The sequence below is a fragment of the Onychomys torridus genome, chromosome 1 (genome assembly GCF_903995425.1).
Source record: "Onychomys torridus chromosome 1, mOncTor1.1, whole genome shotgun sequence".
Lineage (NCBI taxonomy): Eukaryota > Metazoa > Chordata > Mammalia > Rodentia > Cricetidae > Onychomys > Onychomys torridus.
The window spans coordinates 156,485,148-156,506,599 of NC_050443.1; the positions used below are offsets into that span (position 1 = coordinate 156,485,148).

The window sequence follows — 21,452 nt, forward strand, 5'->3', positions numbered from 1 at the left end:
AGGCAGTTTCTTTAGAGACTCTGTGTGCTTTATCTGATTCTCCTTGGGCCATCAGGAAGATCAACTTACCACCCATGCCTGGCACACTGGTCCCGCTTGGGTCATTCGGATGTGGAGCAGAAGGTGGGTTATAGCCGATCACCAGGTCAATGGTGGCCTGAGTAGAAAGAATCCATTGCACAGAGAATCAGGGCAGGGAAAAAAATATTACAAAATCTGTATGAGCAGGTCAGCAGGGGTAGGAGTCTTGGAAGAGCTGGGCAAGAAAGTGAAAGTGGAAAGGCAGGGAGGGTGATGTCACATTGGACTGTGCCTGTCTTGCCCCAGATGAGCCAGGGCAGAGTGAGAAAGAAGCCTCTTTGTCACAGGTTGCCAAGGGCAACCTCACTGACTGAGGTAAAACTGTAACAAGCATGTGTGAACTTGTAGCTAGCTAGTGGAGACAGCCTCTGCTCATAGAATCACCAACAGAGACGCTTGTTTAGAATGATTACTTCATTTGTTGCTCATGAATACTAATTACTGAGGTTTATTTGTATATTTCTCCCCAGGAAAGAATTTTTAGTAATTAACAAAAAGGTGTATAATAGCATAATCATGAGATAGAAGGAAAGGGGAAACCGAGTCTGATTAAAGAGAAATGTACAAATCATAAAGATAACATAATTATCATCCCTCCTGTGTTAACTGTGATCCCAAGATACCCAGGAATCAAACAAAAGGGTACCAAAGCAAAGCTTATGTCTTTATATTTCACAGACCTACAAGACCTCAAAAGAGTTTGCTGGGAAAAATGTTTTAAATTGCCCCTTTCTCTTCAGTACCACAGCTGGGAACCAGGGCCCCACATATGCTATATAAATATTCTGAGCTACATCCTCAACCTTGAAGAAGAGTTGATAACTTTTATTTCACCAAACACATGCCCATTGGCTACCACAATCATTTCATAGAAGAAAGGCATGTTAATACCCTAAGTGAGGAAAGTCAAACTTTAAAATTAAGGAAGTCTTTTGTAAATGAGGATTCTCCACTCTTACCTACTACCCCAACCCACACATCAGGTTAGAAGATAAAATACAGGAACTGGAGAGATGGCTCAGTGGTTAAGAGTACCAACTACTCTTGCAGAGGACTGGGGTTTTATTCCCAGCACCCACATGGCAGCTCTATAACTCCAGCCTCAGGTGATCTGACACCTCCTTCTGGCCTCTGTGGTCACTATATGCACCTGGTACACAGACATACACACAGGCAAAATACCTCTACACATAAAATAAGCATAAAGGTAAAAAAAAAAATGCTTTTAGTTTGAGGCCAGCCTGGTCTACAAAGTGAGTTCCAGGACAGCCAGGGTTGTTATATAGAGAAACCCTTGTCTTGAAAAACAACAACAAAAACAAATAAAACAAAAATTTAAAGAAGATAAAATAAAGAATAAGATATTCTAATATTTAGGACATATCAGTGCTAAAAATGATTCATTATTTCTCTGAAGGCCAAATCTAAGTGGGCCTCTCTTCCTCATTTACAGGTTTGCTATGACTAATGACTCTCATGTATGCATGTATAGACACATGTCTGTATTGATCCTGTTTTTTCTTGTCTATTCAGTGAATGTTTTCTCATGATCAGCACATTTGGTGCCTGAGACTGGTCTGGGGACACTGAACAGATTAGACAATAGGCCTATCCACAGTCCCATAGCAAGCCAACAGACAAAAGAATAGCATCTATGGCTGCTTATTCCACAGACCAAGGCTCAACATGAAGGCTATATGCTGGCATGCTGGGGCTCAAACTCAACATGAGAAATTGTACTTTTTTTTTTTTAGCTGAGGACCGAACCCAGGGTCTTGCGCTTGCTAGGCAAGCGCTCTACCACTGAACTAAATCCCCAACCCGAGAAACTGTACTTTTAAAAGTCAGGGGAGCCCATGGTGACTCATCTTCAGATTGCTGTTTTACATCCTGAGGTCCCAGTTGCCTCTATTCCTAGGGATGCTTAGGAATCTCAGTAGGGGTGAGGGCATCCCAGGGGCAGTGTTCATCTCAGTCCCAATAGTTCTGCTGTGTTGGACAGTCCATGAGCTTTCTCCCATGCTTTAGAAAACACCAGCAATCCGAAAAGAACACAGACATCCTGTCTCGCCTTGGCATCATTTCTCTCGGCCAAGTTCTGGGTAGTCAGATGGCGGAGAGCATTTTGAATGCACATGTTATGATTAGAATCCTGACTCATGGCAAGCTGATAGCCTCAGAGATCTGTGCAGCCACACTGGCATCCTCCCCCCTGGATTCCAAGAGGTCTTACCTGTGACAAGGCTTACAGTGATGTCTGTAGTATAAAAATTTGGCTCAGATTTACAAGCAAAATAAGTTGGTTGGAAAATGAAGGAGTTAGAAGTCATGGGCTGAGCATGTTAACTTTTGAAGACTTCTTAGTAGGTACATGACATCTAAACCTGAGTTACTTGAGCAAGACACACCTGAATTCTTTTTTACGTGGTATCGCTTTGTGTATCCCTTGCTGGGCTGGAATTCACTATGTAGATCAGGCTGAAACTCAGCCTCCTGATTGCTGGGATTAAAGGTGTGAGCCACCACACCCAGCTTTGAATTCTGGCTTTATGTTAGATAATATATACTTATATAGAGGGGCTGGGATCAGAAAATATTCATCAACCAATGTGGTGACAGTTACCATGATATTACCATTATAACACAGAAAGTAATAATAAAAACAAACCTTCTGTATGTCTGGTATGTTCTCAAAGCTACCCAAAGCTAACGGCCACCACCCAAATGCCAACACTCACACAGATAACACTGAGCCATATCAAGAGGGGTCCAGCTTACCATATGGAATTCTATCGAATCAAATCAAATCTCAAATTTGCTGGCTCTGTGACTGAACACTGAGGAGGATAAGGCCCATATCATTGACAAATGGACCCATTTATCATGAAATCAGACTTCCAGTATTTTGTGTAGTGAGCCGATTGTCAAAGGAAAGTCTTTCCTAAATGAGGTTTTACTTAACCATCTTATTTTGTCTTTCCACAAAAGGAGAGAGCTCACCCCAGTGTCTTGTCCCTTTTCATTCAGCAGGGAGATCTGTTTGTAGGGCAAGGATCTGTTCTGGTCCCCGATCAGGTCCTTCAGGGAGACAGTTGCTGTGCCAATTAATCTGCAGGGAGACAAGAAAACACACAGCAGCCTAAGTGCGGGCATGCGTCCACAGACCCTTGAACACTCCGTGCCCTCACACCCATCCATCCTGGCAAGTGCCCTGGCAGGAACACTGACACTAAAGACAGAGACATACCCCTCCCTTTGGCTGTCAGACACTGAAACAGTGGTCCCCAAGAAACTGGAATTCCCCAAGGGGACTCATTCGAGGAGACGGAAAAGGTTAAAATGTCCCAGCCAGAAGAAGAACTTAGAGGAACTAGTGATGATAGGTCATTGATGGGTGGGACCACACCTTGAACAGGTACATAATTCTGTGTACCTGTTACCCCCTATTAAACATAAACCACATATCAGGACCCCAAAGATGGACTTGGGGGGGCAGTTTACCTCTTTACTTGTTACTCTCCCCAATGTGGCCACACTGAATAAACCTTCTTTCTCTGCCGTTTGCTATAGGTCTCTCTTTAATTGGCTTCCTGAGCTTGGGTAGCTGAGCCAAGCTTGTTAGGGTTGCCAGGCCCAGGCTTAGACACTAACATCTCATTAAAATCACCACAAAATGAATGTGGGCCAGAGTATTTCGCAGTGAACAGAACACGTTATTTCTTAGACAAGGACTCATCTGAGAGTCAAACTAAACATGTCCACAAAATTCTGACTATCATGAATGAGGGATCCATTGAGTACAGGCCCCCAGACTTCAGAAAGAGAGAGATGTAAGAAAAACCTCAGTAGTCAAGGAAAGCAGTCCTCTCTAACAGTGCAGGATCCAGACACTGCCCACTGGACAGTATTTCCCCAAGTCAACCTTCTCAAAGTGCTGCTTTAGTACTAGGCTGCTGGGGCTAGTCTTACAGATGGAGCTGACTAGCTAGCCCATATCCTCTGCCGCAGCATCCAAATGAAGATGTACTCTCTCTTTCTGGTCCCAGGAATCACTGCAGGTCTCTGTCACTCACTCCTCTGCTCCCTGTTGCACAAGACCGATGAGCAGAAAAGTACACGGTGTGCCTGTCTCTAGCATATGCTCCCTGGGCACACTGGTTGCTTCTGTTTTGCTCAGCCCATTGCCTGGAACATGGTAGGCACTTAAAAGGTCTTAGTAGACTGGTGGGAAGAATGAGTAAGTCTATAGGTTCTGTGAATGAATATCTAAAAATTTTATATAATTAAAGCCTGTTTTTAAAAGGTTTTTTTTATATACAACAAACATCCACAGGGAGTTAATATTAAAATGTTTAAAGGAAAAAGTTACCCAGGGAAAACTGTCTGTAACTTAGAGGATATAACCTGAAATGTAGGCGGAGGAGGGATCAGAGAGGCACAGAGCCTGGGGGCTTTCATTTCAATGTGCAGACTGCAAAGGGGGATAGAGAAATAGGAAGAATGATGTCCGGTTACTTACAACTTGCCGCTGTTTGCAGTGACTCATTAACAGGAAGCAATGTTATAGGACAGAGTATTACTAGCATTCAAACAGAAAACTAAGCACCGAGCCCTAACGGATGGGGGACATGATTTTTGTGCCTGTGGTGGTAGTCAGGACCTTACATGGTGCTAAAGCACCCAACCACTGAGCTACGTCTCCAGGCAAAAAGAGATTCATAGTTGTGTTCATTCTGTTTTGTTCTGGAGACAGGGTATGTAGTTTGAATGAGAATGGTCCCTATAGGCACATCTGTTTGAATACTTGGCCCTCCGCTGAAGGAACTGTTTGGGAAGGATGAAGAGGTGTGGCCTTGCTGGAGGAAGTGTGTCACTGGGGCTGAGCCTTGAGGTTTCCAGACTTGCCACTTGTAGTGTGCACTGCTCTCAGCCTCTTGCTGTGGATCAAGATGTGAGCTCTCAGCAGCTCCTGCTGGCGTGCCTCTGCTCCACCATCATCTAGCCCCTGAAACTGTAAGCCCAATTAGCATTTTATTTTGTTAAGTCACCTTGGTCATGGTGTTTTGTCACAGCAGTAGAATGGACACTAAGACACAGGGGTCTGCTGAATAATCCAGGATGTACTTGAACTCACTGTGTAGCCTAGTCTGGTCACAAACTCAAATTCCTTCTACTTTTGCATCCTGAGTGCTGACGTTACTGGCTTGTACGAAGATGTGTGTATATGCACATGTATTTATGTATGTGTGTATGTATACGTATGAGTATATGTATGTATGTTATATGTGTATGTTTATGTATATATCAGGATAAGCCAAGCATGGCAGTACACACTTATAATCTGAGCACCCAGGAGACAGAGACAGGGGGAATCAAGGGTCCAAGGCTAGCCTGGACTACATAGAAAGACCCTGCCTCTAAAAACATCCCCAACAACAGCACATGGTGGAGAGACTGGTTGATTATTTTCATGTAACTCTAGGTAAAGTGTACTTTTAGGCATAAGTAAAAATCAGAAAAATTCATTTTGTAGGAAACTGTTTCATCTTAGAATGTATTACATTTTCTTTAAAAATCAGGAAGCAGGTTTGGAATACGGCCCTTGCCTATCATGCTCAAGGCCTTGGTTTCAATCTCTTGCACCACCGGAAAAGAAATAACAAGTGTTATTGGATATGTCATTTTTGGAGTGACACATGTATATCATGTTCTCAGACCTCAGACTATAGGATCTGTGGCTCACCACATACCTCAGTGACCTCAGGTATTGAGCTGTTTTACTCTGGGAATAGTAGATTCTATTGCACAAGACCAGAACATCATGGCAGTTTCACAGTTTGCCTAGGAGTCTGGACTATTTGCCCATGGTTTCTTGGAAGAGTACATGTTCTGATATGCAGCTGTATGTACACACAACTCTCTGCATATGAGAAACATCCCATGTACTCATCTCTTCTGAAATAGCACAAGGCAGCCCCTAGCCAGCAATAGAAAGTCATTTGCCTCCAGAAGGATGAGTGAACTTTTCACTCCTTGTAGGTCCATACAGTAGTCAGGTCTACCAGACAATGCTGAGAATGGATGGGAACTTTGTACCTTAATGAACGTTAGCATATTAAAACAAAATTAATATACTTGGAGCATTATTTTTGCCTTACTTAGGCTGGATTTCTCTAACATGATGAGGACAGAGATACACCTCACTCCACCTCCACCAGACAAAACAGTTACCCCACAGCTCAAGATGAGGGCCCTACCATTTCTACCTCACTTCCATAGCCCTCACAGACACCTGAGGAGAGTTTTGATTCATAGATTTTAAATATGACAATCAGCTATGGGGTCGGTTAATTGATATTTTAAGAATAATGAAATGGGGGCTGGGGTCAGTAAAATGTTTGCTGCAAATGCACAAAGACCTTGGTTTAGTCTCTGCACCCGTGTAAAAAGCTTTGTGTTGAGGTGCACAATTGTAATCTCATGGCTGGGAAGGTGGAAATGGTGGGGGGGGGGGGGGGAGCTGTCCCAGGGGCTTGCTGGCCAGCCAGCCTAGCCTAACCAGGTAGCCTGGGTGCCAGTGAGAGAGAGAATTTATTTAGAAAACAATGTAGCTGGTTCCTGGGGAGTGACACCCAAGGTTGACCTTTGGCCTCCTCACATATGTCCATCTGTACACATGATCACTCACACATACACAAAAATTAAAATGACAAGTTTTAAAAGATCAATATATTAATAATAGCATGCTTAAAAGTCACCTGGGAGAGTTGGGGAGCTGACACAGTGTTTAAGAATACTTGTGTGTTGTGCAAGCCTGGTGACATGAATTTAATGTTAAGAGCCAGATGTGCTAGCCCACATCTGTAATTCCAGCACTCCTGCCTGGAGGTGGGAGGCGTGGACAGAAGCTTGTGAGCTGGCTAGCCTACGGTACATAGAGATGGAAGAAAAACCAAGAAAGACCCTCCTTTAATGAGGTGAAAAGTGAGAACTGACTCTCACAGGGTGTCCTTGACTTTTACTCTGCACAGTGAGTGGCATGTGCACACAGCCACACAGCCACACACCACAGGCGCTCTCTCTCTCACACACACACACATCACATGCACTTACACCATACACTCACTCACACATATAAACACACATACACACATCACAAGCACTCACACCATCCACACACACACAAAAAAAATTGTGTACTCTTCCTTCTTTTATAGAAAATCTGTCTGGCTTTGTCTAAATATGGTGTTCGCCTGGCAAGATGGGAAACAAATGTTATCCTTCACAGTCCATGATTCATGGTGTAGTTCTATGATTAAGATATGAATGACATCACACACTTGAACATGTACTGATTTGTTTTTGGTAAAGCCAGCTAGAGCCAGAACAACCTGAGCCTCTTATCAGCAGTAAATAAATCTGAGAAGAGGACAGGGTGCCATGTCCGGGCCATGTGGGAAAAGGCTATCAGGAAAAGGCCTGGTGAGGGTCGGCCAGCATCCTAGACCTCACCACTAATGACATTTTGAACCTGAGCACATTCATGTTGTTGGGGACTACCCTGCACATTGTCAGACATGCAGCAGAACCACTGGCTTCCACCTACTTGATGCCCAGGACAGTCCCTTTAGCTGTGATCCCCAGATGCATTGCCTAGTGTCCTGGAGGACAAAGTCACCCTGGTGGAGAACAGTTGCTCTTGTAACCCGGAATGTTGTGTTCTAGCTCCTCTGAAGCCTTGTCTTAGTCCCTCCATTCCTGGAGTCATTGTATTATTGGCAAACAAATGGCCAGAAGTGAACAATATCACAGGCTAGGCTTACACATATGATGTGTCCTATACAGGTCTATTTAGAAGACTACTATATATTACATATTTCTTTTCTTACTTTACCACTTTTGATGTGTGTGTGTTTAAAATCTCCTAGACTTGTTTTGGAAACTTCATGAAAGGCAGGGTTTCTGCCTTCAAAATTATTGCTCTATAATATCACAGATCAAAACTACACACTTGGTGTATGGGCAAAGATGAAGTTCATAATAGGACCATAAAATACAGTGAAGTTCCACAATACAGCAGCAGACAGTGGGACTTGTGGCTAACTGGAAAGAACACGTTTGAGTACGTACAAAGCCCATCTGTTAAACTTTTTATGCTGCTCAATGGTTCATGACCTATTCTGACTCAGCCTGCTGGGTTTCCTTCCCCAGGAGAGGGCAGACTCAGATGACTGGGCAGGAATGGAGAAAAGTAAAAGTAGCCAATTACAAACTCTAAACTCAATTCTGTCTTTTAAAAAGCTTGAGTCCCGCTTCCTAAGATTTACTTTCTTGTCACAAAATCCTGATGGTTTTATTGTGGGGTGGGGGCATGTAAAAAAAAAAAAAAAAAAAAAAAAAAAAAAACCTTGTTGCGTGTGTGTGTGTGTGTGTGTGTGTGTGTGTGTGTGTCTGTCTGTGTGTCTGTCTGTCTGTCTGTCTGTCTGTGTCTGTGTCTGTGTGCAAGTGCATGAGAGACTACATGTAAAGATTGTGTTTTGTTAGAGCCTTGGAAGATAATCTCAGATATTTTCATAGTGAGGTTGAGTTGAGGAGAGATGTAAACAGATGCAGCTCCGGAGACCTTTGACTGTGAACTGAAAGAAGGCTGCCTACGGCCAGTCTTGCAGGACAGCCAGCCGGGCCTGTTTTCTGAGCCGTTGCCTGGATACAGAAAACTATGAGAACATGGGGAATGATAGCTTGGCCTCCTACACAAGGGACAGGCACGGTTCAGTCTGACCATAAGCTTACTTCCTTTAAAGGAGGTGACACTGAGCCAACAGCGTCTTTCCTCCCGATCACTAATATGATACTGTAACTAGGCCAAGATGATAGGATGTGCTGGTAATGGGGGGGGGGGGGCGCTTTGGCCCGTGGTTCACAGAAAAGTAGGACTGTCCCCTAGACTATAACTGATGGCCACAGACCCCAAAAGAAACCGCGGTGGAAGAAATGCCAGGGCCCTGGCTCTGCAGCTCTTTGGGGAACTAACAATCTCCAGGTGCATCTGACACTGAAGGAAACCCAGGTCGCCGCCCCTTCCATCTGTGACTGTCAGGCCTCTATGCATGTCATGGACCTAATTCTAAACCAGGGGAATGACCTGGTGACTAGATGTTATGCGTGGGGGAAGGGGGTTGAAAGCCAAGTTAGTCAACTTAGCTACGTGGTGTCAGTTAAGAACCTCTTCATCTCCGTGTTCCTCTGCAAACATGCAATTGGTTTTAAAAAGAGGAATGGAAATGTTCTCCCCACAGGCTGGGCCCACATTTACAGCCACATGCCTCTGTGGTGAGTAAGGACTCTGCTGGCTGAGGGCCTCTTGGGGTGGCAGGGAGCTCACATAACAGCACAGCAGGTCCCTTCTCTGTGCAGCCGGGACACAGCCCATGGGGACTGCTGGAAATTCCTTCACAGAGGAAAGGAACGATCTGTTGGCAGCTAGAAAATAAATCATACGCTCACTGCTGCTGCCTCTAGGGACTGTGAACAGCCAGAAGACTGCCATCCTCTGGCAGGAGTCATAGCCTGCAAATGGGCTGGTGACAGAAAAAGTTTGCAAGCTGTCCCCAAGTCTCCTGTGGAAGATCTGGAGAGACCATGCTATCCCGTTCTTTGAAGGCTCAGGCTCTGGCTGCCTGTGTTTGCCATTTTGGTGGGGCTGTATGGGGTTTGTATCACTTCCCCACACTGCTCCCTCCTCTAGGCCTATGCCCATCAAGCTTCTCCTGCGTCCTGAGAAGAAGGGAGAGAATAATCACACACACACACACACACACACCCTTAAGAAAAACCAGACTGGCAGGAGAAGCAGGCAGCAGAAAAAGGTTTGCACAGCCCAACTTTCTCCTAGGACCCTTCTGCTAGGCAAAGTGTGCACTTTCTCCTCGGGTTCAGATCTGGCAAGGGACCCACTGAATTTAACAGGTCTGCCACCCCAGATATTGGGTTGACCCCCTTTAATAACTATCAGACTCTATCTCCCACGTGACTATGACATGGGGATACCCTGGCTGCTTTCAGCAAGAATCCTTTTAGGATTGCCAGAATTCCCCAAATCCCTAATGTTTCCTCTTAGAAATTTTCCGTCCACTGATCCCTCCCTGCCCCTTGGCTATGAGTTCACATTTGGCTTTGCTGTGTAGAAACTTGAACCCCATCTCTTTCCTCTACTGTAGAGCATCCGTCCTGCACCTGTGGCGACGGCCCTGGGTATTCTTCCTCAGCAAATGGCACAGAAGAGTTTCCCCTTGGACACAGCAGTGATAGCAGGTCTTAACACCAGAGTCCCTTACAAAGGTAAACGCCCCTCAAAGGGCACTCCCTCAGCTCTCAGATTCAATTGCACCAGAGGGGCCCATCCCCACTGGTCTCTGATCCTTGCCCCAACTGTCCCTCAGAAAAGCAGCAGCAGGTATCTGCAGACTCCCAGAGCCTAGAGTTGGATTATTTCTTAAGGTGATTCTTTTTCTTTCCTTTTCTTTTTCTTTTTATATGTGTGAATGTTTTGCCTACGTGTAAATTAGTGCACTGAATGCATTCTTATTAACCATGAGTGACAGAAGAGGGAGCTTGGTCCTCTAGAACTGGAGTTACAGATGACTGTGACCCACTGTGTGGATGCTGAGAACTGAACTCGGGCCCTCTACAAAAGTAAGTGCTCTTAACCATGAACCTCTCCAGAACCTTGAGGTGATTCTTACACCCACGGTCTCATACCAGGAACTCTCATGGGGGCCTGGAGAAGGTGGCTGGCAAAACAGAACCAGGAAGTGTTTCAAAATCATTCAATATCATCATACAGGGTCACAGATGAGAAACGCGTATAGAAATTCAATTGTTTCCCAGAATAAATTGTAGTCAACAGAACTCCATCAGGATCTAGACACCCTTCCCATCGCCTTCCCTTCTCGCTGCAGACCAGGATTCTTAAAGACAGCCCTGGGGTATTCTTGGCCACTCAAAGGCACCATGGGCTTAAAAACAAAAACAAAAACAAATTGCAGACATAGTGGTCCTCCACAATGTTCCCAAACCTGATGTGGGCAGGCCTTTTCTGCACTCTTCACAAACTCCACACCCTCAATATTTTTTCTTACAAATGACTATGGTCAGGCAGGTGAGATGACTCAGCAGGTAAAGGCTGCTACCTTCAAACACGATGACTGAATTTGATTCCTGGTACCCAGACGGTAGAAGAAGAACACGGACCCCTGCAAGTAGTACTCTGACTTCTTCATATGCATTATGGCATGTGTACACACACACACACACACACACACACACACACACACACACACACGCACGCGCACACACACACACACACACACACACACACACACACACACACACACACACACATTAAATAAATGTAATTGTGATTAATGACTGTACTCTGATACTTTACTCTTTCCACTTGACCAATTCTAGTCTCTCAGTGCTCAAGGGTTTCAATCTATGCTTGCTTTCTGCAATAGGTCAGTGGGGTTCCCAGACTCTGGTTGTCTAATTGCCTAGACATCAGAATGAGATCAGTTTTTATCATTCATAAACACATGCCTTCATCCATTCACACATGGGCCTTAGGAGGTAAGAGGACAGCACAGTATAGTGATTATGAAGACGTAAACTTAACTAATTTGGACTCAACTTTGTACTATCACCTGTGAACAGACTAATTTCTCAGAGCTCCCAAATTCTGTATCTATAAGTGGTGATGGCAGATCTTATCTAATAGTGCTGAGACAAAAGAATAACAACAAAGTCGGGTGGTAGTGGCATGCACCTTTAATCCCAGCACTCGGGAGGCAGAGGTAGGCAGATCCCTGACTTTGAGGTCTACAGAGTGAGTTCCAGGACAGCAAGAGCTACACAGAGAAACCCTGTCTTGAAAACCAAAATAAAACAAACAAAAAAAAAACACCAAACAATGTGTCAAGTACTTAAAAATCATCTTTATTTCAGATACCACTCTGGAAAAGGAAGCTAAAAAAGCATGGGAGGATACCCAGAGGGACCTCTGGTCCAGACCCAGGCCCAGCCCAAACCCCAAAAGACATTGGACAGAGCAGGTGGGCATGAATATAAGATTTCTTAGAAAATGTTGTATTCCTAGCACTCCAGAATCTGAGACAGAAAGATTGCCGTGAGTTTGAAGTCAGCCCAGGCTACACAGCAAGACAGTCTCAAACAAACAAGGGACTGGACAAAAGGCCCAGAGGTTAATAGTACCTGCTCCACAATCACAAGGACCAGAGTTCAAATTGCAGACCACATATGCTAGGGGAACCCTGGGGTTTGCTGGCTTCCAGCTTAGACAAGAAAACAAAAGCCCCAGATTCAAAGAGTGACCCTGCCTCAAAGAAATGGGCAGAGAATGATACAGAAAAACAAGGCTGTCCGCTTCTGGCCTCTGCATATACATGCACACAAGCACCTACAGAAACATGAATAAAGAAAAAAAGAAATCTTGGAAAACAAACAAACATGAAACCACTAAAGAAAAAGTTAGAGAGCACACATAAATACAGACATAGGTAAGAACTTTTTGGACAGGACTTTGATCACTCAGGAAATAAGGCCAATAATCAACAAACAGGATCTCATGAAATTAAAAAGTCTTTGTGTGTCAATGGAAACTGTCAGTCAAATGAAGGCTGCGACCTCCCAGGCCTAGAGAGGAGCCTACTACAGTCATTTTTGCTGAATATGTTGTCAAACTGCCTTCTAAATATTTATGCTTATACCCATAGATTAATGCTGCCCTCAACCTCGGCCAGAAGCTTCTCCGCAGTGGACAGCAGTCAGTGCAGAGATGTATCATTGGTCAAAGAGCTGAGAATAAGTTCTATTGAGTGCTCAGCCCTGAATAGGACGTCTATACCAACCCCCAGCCGCTACTAAGACCTTCCTGTATCTCATCATCTGCGGCTACTATGTATGTATTTATTTGTTGGTTATCTGTTCCTGTGTGGAGTGGGGAGAAGCTGTTGTTTTCTTTTGCTTTGTTTTGCAGGGCTGAGAATCAACCCCAGGCCCTTATGCCTTTCCACTGAACTGTACCGACCCTCTGATCAGACATTACCTCTATAAAAGGTGTGGGGCGTCCCCAGTGCCTCCAGCTGATGCTGACATGAGTTAGGCATTAGTGAGTGTTTGTGGGACGAGTGAGTGAGCTGACATTGTCATTGAAGACAGTCCAATGACTGTAAATCGTTTATATGTTATAAAACTTGGAAGAGCAATGGGGTCATTGTGGCTGTTGCTATTATGAAATGCCTTTCTCTTTCACCTCCCAGCACATCTTTCTCCAGGTCTATGCTCCATGCTGACCTACTCACATGACCAAAATGGAGGCCCAGAACTTTTAGAAACAACATTGGCCTCCCTTGGGTCCTATAGTTCAGTTTCTTATTAGGATTGGGCTATGCACTGCCTTAAGTTACTCCTGTATCATGTGAAATAGTAGTTTCTTTAAGCTGCATCTTGCCTTGAGAGATTCTATTTACAGGCAGCTTTGGAATCCATTTCGAGGAAGCAGGATGACTCTGCATCTGAGCGGACGTGTGAATGGCACCGTCGGTCAGACACCACCTTCACAGCACAGACCGTCATCTGACTACCTTCTGCGTGGTCAAGGGATGGACGGGCAGAGAACTCCCAACTGTCTCAGGGCCTTCAGCTTCATTGGGTCCCCACTGCTTACTGGAATTGTCGTCTGTCTGTCTATCTGCTCACCCACCTGGACCTGCTGACCATTCACCTGCTCAGCTGGCCATCCGTCCAGTCCGGGCCTGTCCTTCCCACCTCACTGCTGCAGCTCCACTTGGGCTGGACTATTACCACAGCCAGCAGCTTCTCCAGCCTCTTGTGCCCACGCCCAGCAGGACTCCACGCCCAGCAGGACTCCTTCACATTTCTATCAGTTTCCCAGCTAGGATTTCTTTGAAATGCCTTGCCTCTTTAACCCTTTGTAGCCTCTCTGTAATGATGTAACATGCATGCATGCATGCATACATACATATATACTTACAAAAATAGACATTTATTGTGTGATGCGTAACATGTGATCTGAGAGTTAATATTGGTAATTAAGGTTTGGAATAAAAGAACCTGTGATTGTCTCAGTCCTAACTATCAAGGAAAGTGGGATTATCTGGCAAATTACTGCCAACAAAGCCACCATACCTTGACTTTACTGTTAGCCCATAAATCCGGACACTGTAGAAATACACAACAGACATGTTTCTATGTTTCTGAGATCTCTCCAGTGTTCACAGATACTCATCCATAACAGCCCCTGCCTGTCTTCTCGTACTGGTGCTACCTGCTGAAAACACAGGCTTGTTTGCTTTGGTTGGTTTGGTTTTTAACCCAGACTAGGGATGCTGCTTCATAGTCCCCGCTGCATCTCTCAGGTTTTCACAGGCCTGGTAGGCTGCTCTCAGCTCTTCTCTTTTAAGGAAAACTGTAGCGCCCCCAGCCGCTGACCTCTCACCAAGCAGCCTCAGGAGAGGACTGGACAGTCATTCTCAGGAGGGAGCCAGAGCTGTGAGAAAAAACAGGACTAAGGGCTAGAAGGCAAGGTCTTTGACATACCACAGAACCAAAACTTCTCACAGGCAGGACCACACTTCACCCCAGAAAAGAATCCTTTTCGTTCCAAGCCAGTTTTTCTGTCTTCTCCGATCGAAAAGCGCTTTTGCTCAGGAAGTTAGTATATTGCACAACTTAAATCATTTTCATTTTCTGTTTCATATCTCCCCAAACCGTGTGTGCACACTTACATACTTGTGTCTGCTGGGCTGTCCCCTCACTCTCATTCTCCAATCCTGACTCTCACCCCTGGAGCATGTGTGCACACACTCACGCACACACAGAGGGAGACAAACAGTTCTGGCCTCTGGATAAGAGGATTTTAGCATTCCCCAATTAACGCCACTCACTTCCACTTCGGGAGCAGGGTGACCCTCGGTGCTTTGCTGAACCTCTTGAGCTGTATTTCCCTCATGTGTCAGTTGAGGGTTTGACTGACTGACTGAATTGTTACAAAGATTAGATGTAACTACATGTGGAATAGTTGTAGTCCAATCCCTGGATTTCTGTAAACCCACAAAAACAGTGATTATATTGTTCATCAGGAAGTTGAAGTGATGGTTCTCTAATTATATCAAATGTGCCCTAGCTAGTCTTAGCTGAGGAAGTACCGTAGTTCCCATTGTAAAGATGAAGGAACTTCTCAAGAGTTACCCAACTAGTAAGTGGCAAAATGAAATCCCACCTAAACCCAGGATAAGGCAGCTGGCTCCTTTGCAGTCTCTTATGCAAGAACTTGGTAATTTTCCTTCTTGGTATATAACTAGGCTTCCCGTCACCTCCTTCTTATGCACAATATAGCAAATCAGAGCCTTGCCCAGGGGCCAACACTCCGACACTGTTGCTAACTTTACACTTGTGTGTGTGTGTGTGTGTGTGTGTGTGCGCGTGTGCGTGTGTGTGTGTGTGTGTGTATGTGTTGGGGTGGCAGGATGTGGTGGGGGTTTTGCATGAACACGCACATTCATGCAAATGAGAAAAAAACCCTCGAAACACAGGCTGGATCCTGCCGAGATAATTACGGTCATTGTATCTCAGACATTGTCATTTCATTCTCCAGCAGCCCGATTTCGATCCTGTTTATAACATCCTTGTCTCTACTGCCTACACACGCCTCTGTCTTCTTTAATCTATACACTGGCACTGATCCACCATTCACATGTATGACAATACCATCTGGGTCAGTCACTATTCCCCTCCTCTCTTTCTTTTGTAGGTCTCCCCTTCTTGACCCTACAGCTTCCTGGGAATCTGTATAACCCTGCCTGCATCTCTCCAACTCTGAGGGACTGCCGGAATCTGCCCTGGACCCTCTCACTGTACTAGGGTACTCAGCTGGCTCACATTGTTCCTCTCCCTCACTCAGGACCACAGCACTGTGTCAAGAGCATCTAATGTCTGAAAACTACCGCCACCTGGGTTGTGCACAGGTTTAAAATTGTGTCCAGTTGGAGGGTAAATATGGTCCCTGTAATATCGCCTTCACTAAAGCAGAACTGCTAAACTATGGGCACTTTAAGGATGGGGATCCTGATGCTGGGAGACAGCAAGCAACGTGCCCAAGGCCCACTCCCTACTGGCCGAGAGCAGATCTCTAACCAACCTCATTGTCTCCAGAATAACAGTGTTTAGCCTCGGTTCTCTCACCTCCTATGAGCCCAATCTTCAGTTCTACATGTCTTCGAAAGGGCACTGGCTTTGCGAGGACACTTCTGTCCCTTGTGTTTTAATTGTCCGGAGCCTTGTTTTGTAGCCAAAACCAAGTTGTTCCAGAGATCTGAGCTAAATTCTACACAAGTGGCCTGTTATTATGGACTGACATGACAGCCACAAGGTGACTAGAAGTGATAAATGCCACCTATGTAGTAGTGTCATAACCACACTGTTCACTCATTCCATCAACAAACATTTATTGAGAGCCCCATGCATGCTGGGCATTGTTACACTGTTCATGCTACAGCACTAATCAGGACAAATATGGACCTATAGTCTAGCAGAAGGACACCAATGACTAACTTACACAGAGCCTTGATAATGGAGATGAATGCCAAGCTAAACGCAGCAGCTATGGGGACAGCACATATGCTGAGCACTTATCTCAGACCTGGCCTAATATCTGCTTCCCCACATCACTGTTACACTCATTCAGAGCTGCATAGGACAGGTCAGTGATGCCGTGAGAGGCTTGGCTCCTGTGCTATGGTTTGGTGGTCAGAGTGGCTAAGGACCAATGGCAAGATGTCACATTTGCAGTGTAAGGGAAAGAACATCCCATGCAGAGCAGGGAGTAGATGTAGACACCCTCCTTGGTGCTGTCTCCTCCTGGGTTCTTTTTTGAATGGGCATGTGTGCACATGCATGTGTGCATGTACATGCGCATCTGAGAACCTAGCAATCTCTCTCATTCCTGCCCATCTAGGAAGCAGGCCATTGTTCTGTAGGAACTCCAGTGGATGACAAGGATCAGGGTCCTCAACCTCTCTGAACCTCGAGTGTCCTCTCTCCTCCTAAGGTTAGTGTGAAAACTAAATGAGATGCAAAACTATCTTGGACCACATTTTGACCAGTGCCGTATACGAGCGTAAGTGACTTACTATCTAACAGCACAAACAGGCCATCTTAAAGGAGCCCAGAAAAGGCACTAATACTCTTGACACCAAGAGTGGTTAACTTTTTTTTTTTTTTGGTTTTTTGAGACAGAGTTTCTCTGTGTAGCTTTGCGCCTTTCCTGGATCTCGCTCTGTAGACCAGGCTGGCCTCGAACTCACAAAGATCTGCCTGCCTCTGCCTCCTGAGTGATTAACATTTTTATGGGAAAAGGGTTGTTTCTTTTTTAGAATTAGGGAGAAAAATTGCTTCAATTTTAGCAAAGACAGAATCTGTCATTCTACCTACAATCTTGTTCCAACAGGTCCAAGGCTTCCAGAGTAACAAAAAAAGTCAAGACTTTAAGTCTGGATGAAAATGACCTGACTCCATATCAGGCCTGCTGAGTGAGCTTGAGCAGGTTACCAACCACTCTGAAGAAAGGCCCTGGCTTATTGGGTACCTGTTTGTGGGTCCTGAGCTAGCCATTGGTCTCCACTAAGCTAAGTCCTTACCAAGTGAGGTCATTGCTTGTCTGTAGAGAGAACTGTCTGGACCAATCGTTCCACTCTGACATTTCAGAATGGACCTCTAAAAATAACCCTTCACGTGCCTCCTGTGAGCATGAGGCCTTCTCCCGCCCTCATTCAATTCAGACAATTGAAGTGGGGCTGGCTAGAGGCAGCAGAGCAACCCACTGGCTCCCAGCCTGGAGCAATATCCCTGCTGCTGCTGAGTCAATGCACTGCATGCTGGGACTGCCTGGCTAATTCCTGTGGGTGTGGCCACCTCACACAGGCCAGCCCAGGCTGCCTGGCACTGTTTGCTGACAGGCCCTAAGCAATAGAACAGCAGAAGCCAAGTGGAAACTTGTGTTTGTACTGCCAGTCTCCATGGCAACAGGTAAGTCAGCACAGAGAACATCCTCAAATGGGCAGAAAAACAGCTACCACTCCCTGGGCAGCCAGCAGATCCCCAAGGCTAAATCCTAGCAGAAAAGCCAAATGCACAGATACTTTGCACAAACATACAGCTTATTTCCAGATGTCTTTCCCTGGGAAATGTACAGGTAATTTGACGGGCATAGATGTATCTCTGGATGTATTTTTGGACTGGTGGAAACGTCTATAGAGCTAAAGGTTACACATGGTCCTGGGCATGCTCTTAGTAGAGTAAGTACAGAGAAGATGGAACAGCATCCTCTGCTCAGTGCTGAGCTGACGAAGGCCAGAGTTTCAAGACAGTAAGCAACTGTACACAGAGACATCTTCAGTGCAGAGAGATGATCTCATGAAAAAAAAAAAAAGAAACAAAACCTGCCGCCATGATGGGACCACGCAGACTAAAATCCATTTTTTCAGGTGAATGGGCCTTGAGATGATGACTTATGTGCTGGCTAGTTTTGTCAAATTGACAAAGGATGGAACTGGCTGTAGAACATTTTCTTAATTAGTGATTGAAAGGGGGAGGGACCAGCCCATTGTGGGTGGGGCCATCTTGGGGTACTGGTCCTGGGTTCTATAAGAAAGCATGCTGAGCAAGCCATGAGGAGCAAGCTAATAAACAGCACCCCTCCATGGCCTCTGCCTTAGCTCCTTGCCTCTAGGTTCCCGCTCTGTTTGAGTTTCTGCCCTCACTGTTTTTGAAGATGAATTATTGAAAGGAGCTGTGTGTGAAATAAACCCTTTCCTCCCCAAGTTACTTTTGGTTATGGTGTTGCATCACAGCGATCATACTAAGACAACCTGTAAGCTCCTAGCACCCATTTACCATCACTCAGCTCAGGATTTTCAGACAGCACCTAATGTGGGACCTTGAAGACCATGGAGCCATAGGTGAGGTGAGTTTCTCTGAAGAAAAGAACTGGCAGAGAGAACAGGGCACAGCCAGAAGAGCAGGCTGGGTGGGTACCTCATGGGAGCCCAGGAAGTCAAGGGCATTGGGCACCTTAGTCACTGGGAAGAAAAGGGGGATGGAGAGAGGAGAAAAGAGTGATGAGGACCAGCTTTATGTTTTGTCTAGAACTGACCTGTTTCTGCTCATCTGGTCTGTATAATGAACATGTGCTTCATGTGCTCTTTATAGTGAGCATGTTCTCGTTTGCTCTTTACACCCAGAAACAAGAGCAGCATATCTCAGCATGGTCTGGAGATACAGTTGAGGGGGTAGAGTGTTTGTGTGGCATGCACTCAATTGTTAGCATCCCATAAAACTGGGCATGGTGGTGTGTGACTGTAATTCTAGCACTTGGAAGTGGAGGCAGAAGGGCCAGAACTTGACCATCAACCTTGGCTACAGAAGGGGTTAGAGGCTAGCCTGGACTACATGATATCATATCTCAACAAAACAAAAACAAGGATGAAGAGAAGGCTCAGTAGATAAAGGCACTTGCTGCTAAGCCTGATTACCTGAGTTAGATCCCTGGTACCCACATGGTAGAAGGAGAAATACAGTGACACAGCATGCCCTCCCCAACCCCTGCAATAAACAGTTGCTTATAAAAATCTGTATCTAAGCAAGATGTGCAGAATCCCCAAGATGTGGGTCCTCGTATAATAGAACTTATCATATTTCCTTTGTTCAGACTAGAAAAAAAGAATGTAGAGAGACACTGCACAACCACTCTGTCTAGAAATGCACAAGCACAGCCCTTGGAGTGGGAAGTAAGCAGAGTGTAGAATGGATTTCACAGAATGTATAAGCACTGTCTTGACGATTTCAGGCATACTGATCCCAGGCTGAGATGACGCCATCTTGGATATGCTGGGTTAAAACAGTAAGATTAATTTCTCTAATTTCATTTTCATTTTGCTAATGTAACCACTAGGAATTGTTAAGGTGCCTGTACACTCTCTATCTATTCCTATTGAAGGGGGCTTGTCTGGAGCACTGACAATGAATCCATTTGCAGAGAGAGGGAGAGAAGGGCATACATACTGCCGGTGAAAGTCAGAGGCTGCTGTGGGGCTCTCCTAACCACTTCCCCAGAACGTTGAATTGTGGGAACCAAAACTATCCTCTGGAGGTTGAGGGGGAATATTACTGTTCATATAATGGTTCAAAACTAAGATATGCAACATAACCTTAAAAGGCTAGATTGGAGCTGGGTGTGGTGGGGCATCCCTATAATCCCAGCATTCGGGAAGTGTAAGCAAAAAACCCCAAAGTTCAAGGTCATCTCCTGCCACACGACAAGTTTGAGACCAATTTGGGTTACATGAGACCCTGTCTCCAAACAAACAAACAAACAAAGAAACAAACAAAATATTACATTGGTTTTTAGTCTAAGAGAGTGGGTAGGACCAGAACATTCCAGAATAAACGTCTATAATTTAAAAAACTGTTTCAGTTGCAAAGTGCCTGAGTAAGTGATAGAGTACATTTTAAAAGGCCTGCAATTCAGATGGTCAGTGGGTAAGGTGCAGGGTACACAAGTATGAGTTTGGACCACTGGAACCCATATAAAAAGCCAGGTTTGATGGTAATGTAACCCTAATGCTGGGGGCCAGAGACAAGTGGGTCCTGGGGCTCACTGGCCAGCTAGCCTTGTCTAACCAGAAAACCCCAGGTTTAATGAGAGACACTGCCTCAAATAGTAATAATAATAATTAATATTAATAATAACAAAAGTGGAAAAACAATTGAGGAAAACATTTCAATGTCAGCCTCTGACCTCCACATTTTCAAACTAAGAGTGCATCACACACACACACACACACACACACACACACACTCCCTAACGAAGCACTATCTAGGGAGCAGATGTCTGTCAAGACTCCCTGACACCACTGAGCAAAAGACCCCAACAATTACGTTGACCATAGAATTTATACTGTCTAAGCCACGCCCCCACAGAGAGCAAACCAGGCACTAGTAGTCTGTGCCAGGAGGAAGCCAAGCAAACCAGAGCACATGGTTTCACTCCCAGCTCCCTAACTCCTCTCATTGCAGCCTTCCCACTGTGCCAACTGTGCCCGAGGTCAGTCTTACATTTTTAAATGCACTAACACTGAAAGTCAAGGTGTTTCTTACGACTCATGTCGGTTGAACATTGGGCTCTCCTTTTCTCCCAAATCTGTTTTTAATGTAGCAGTAGACCTGATAAACAATGACACCTTATGATCATAGTCCAGAGTAATCTGCCTTCC

At 45.2% G+C, this 21,452-nt stretch overlaps 1 protein-coding gene and 1 long non-coding RNA gene across 3 annotated transcripts in view; one reads left to right on the top strand and one right to left on the bottom strand.

Moving 5' to 3' along the window:
• LOC118569915 overlaps positions 1-10,718 on the top strand; it is a 33,358-nt gene extending 22,640 nt beyond the window's left edge. For both annotated transcript variants that reach the window (XR_004943103.1, XR_004943104.1), the window contains exons 2-3: positions 10,302-10,422; positions 10,650-10,718. This is a non-coding gene — a long non-coding RNA (uncharacterized LOC118569915). The remainder of the gene's footprint in view (positions 1-10,301; positions 10,423-10,649) is intronic.
• The window catches only part of Myof (myoferlin), a 152,165-nt gene that overhangs the window by 103,069 nt on the left and 27,644 nt on the right, over positions 1-21,452 (bottom strand). Inside the window, 2 exon segments of the mRNA XM_036168181.1 lie at positions 70-157; positions 3,082-3,190. Of these exon segments, the coding sequence (XP_036024074.1) occupies positions 70-157; positions 3,082-3,190 (197 nt within the window).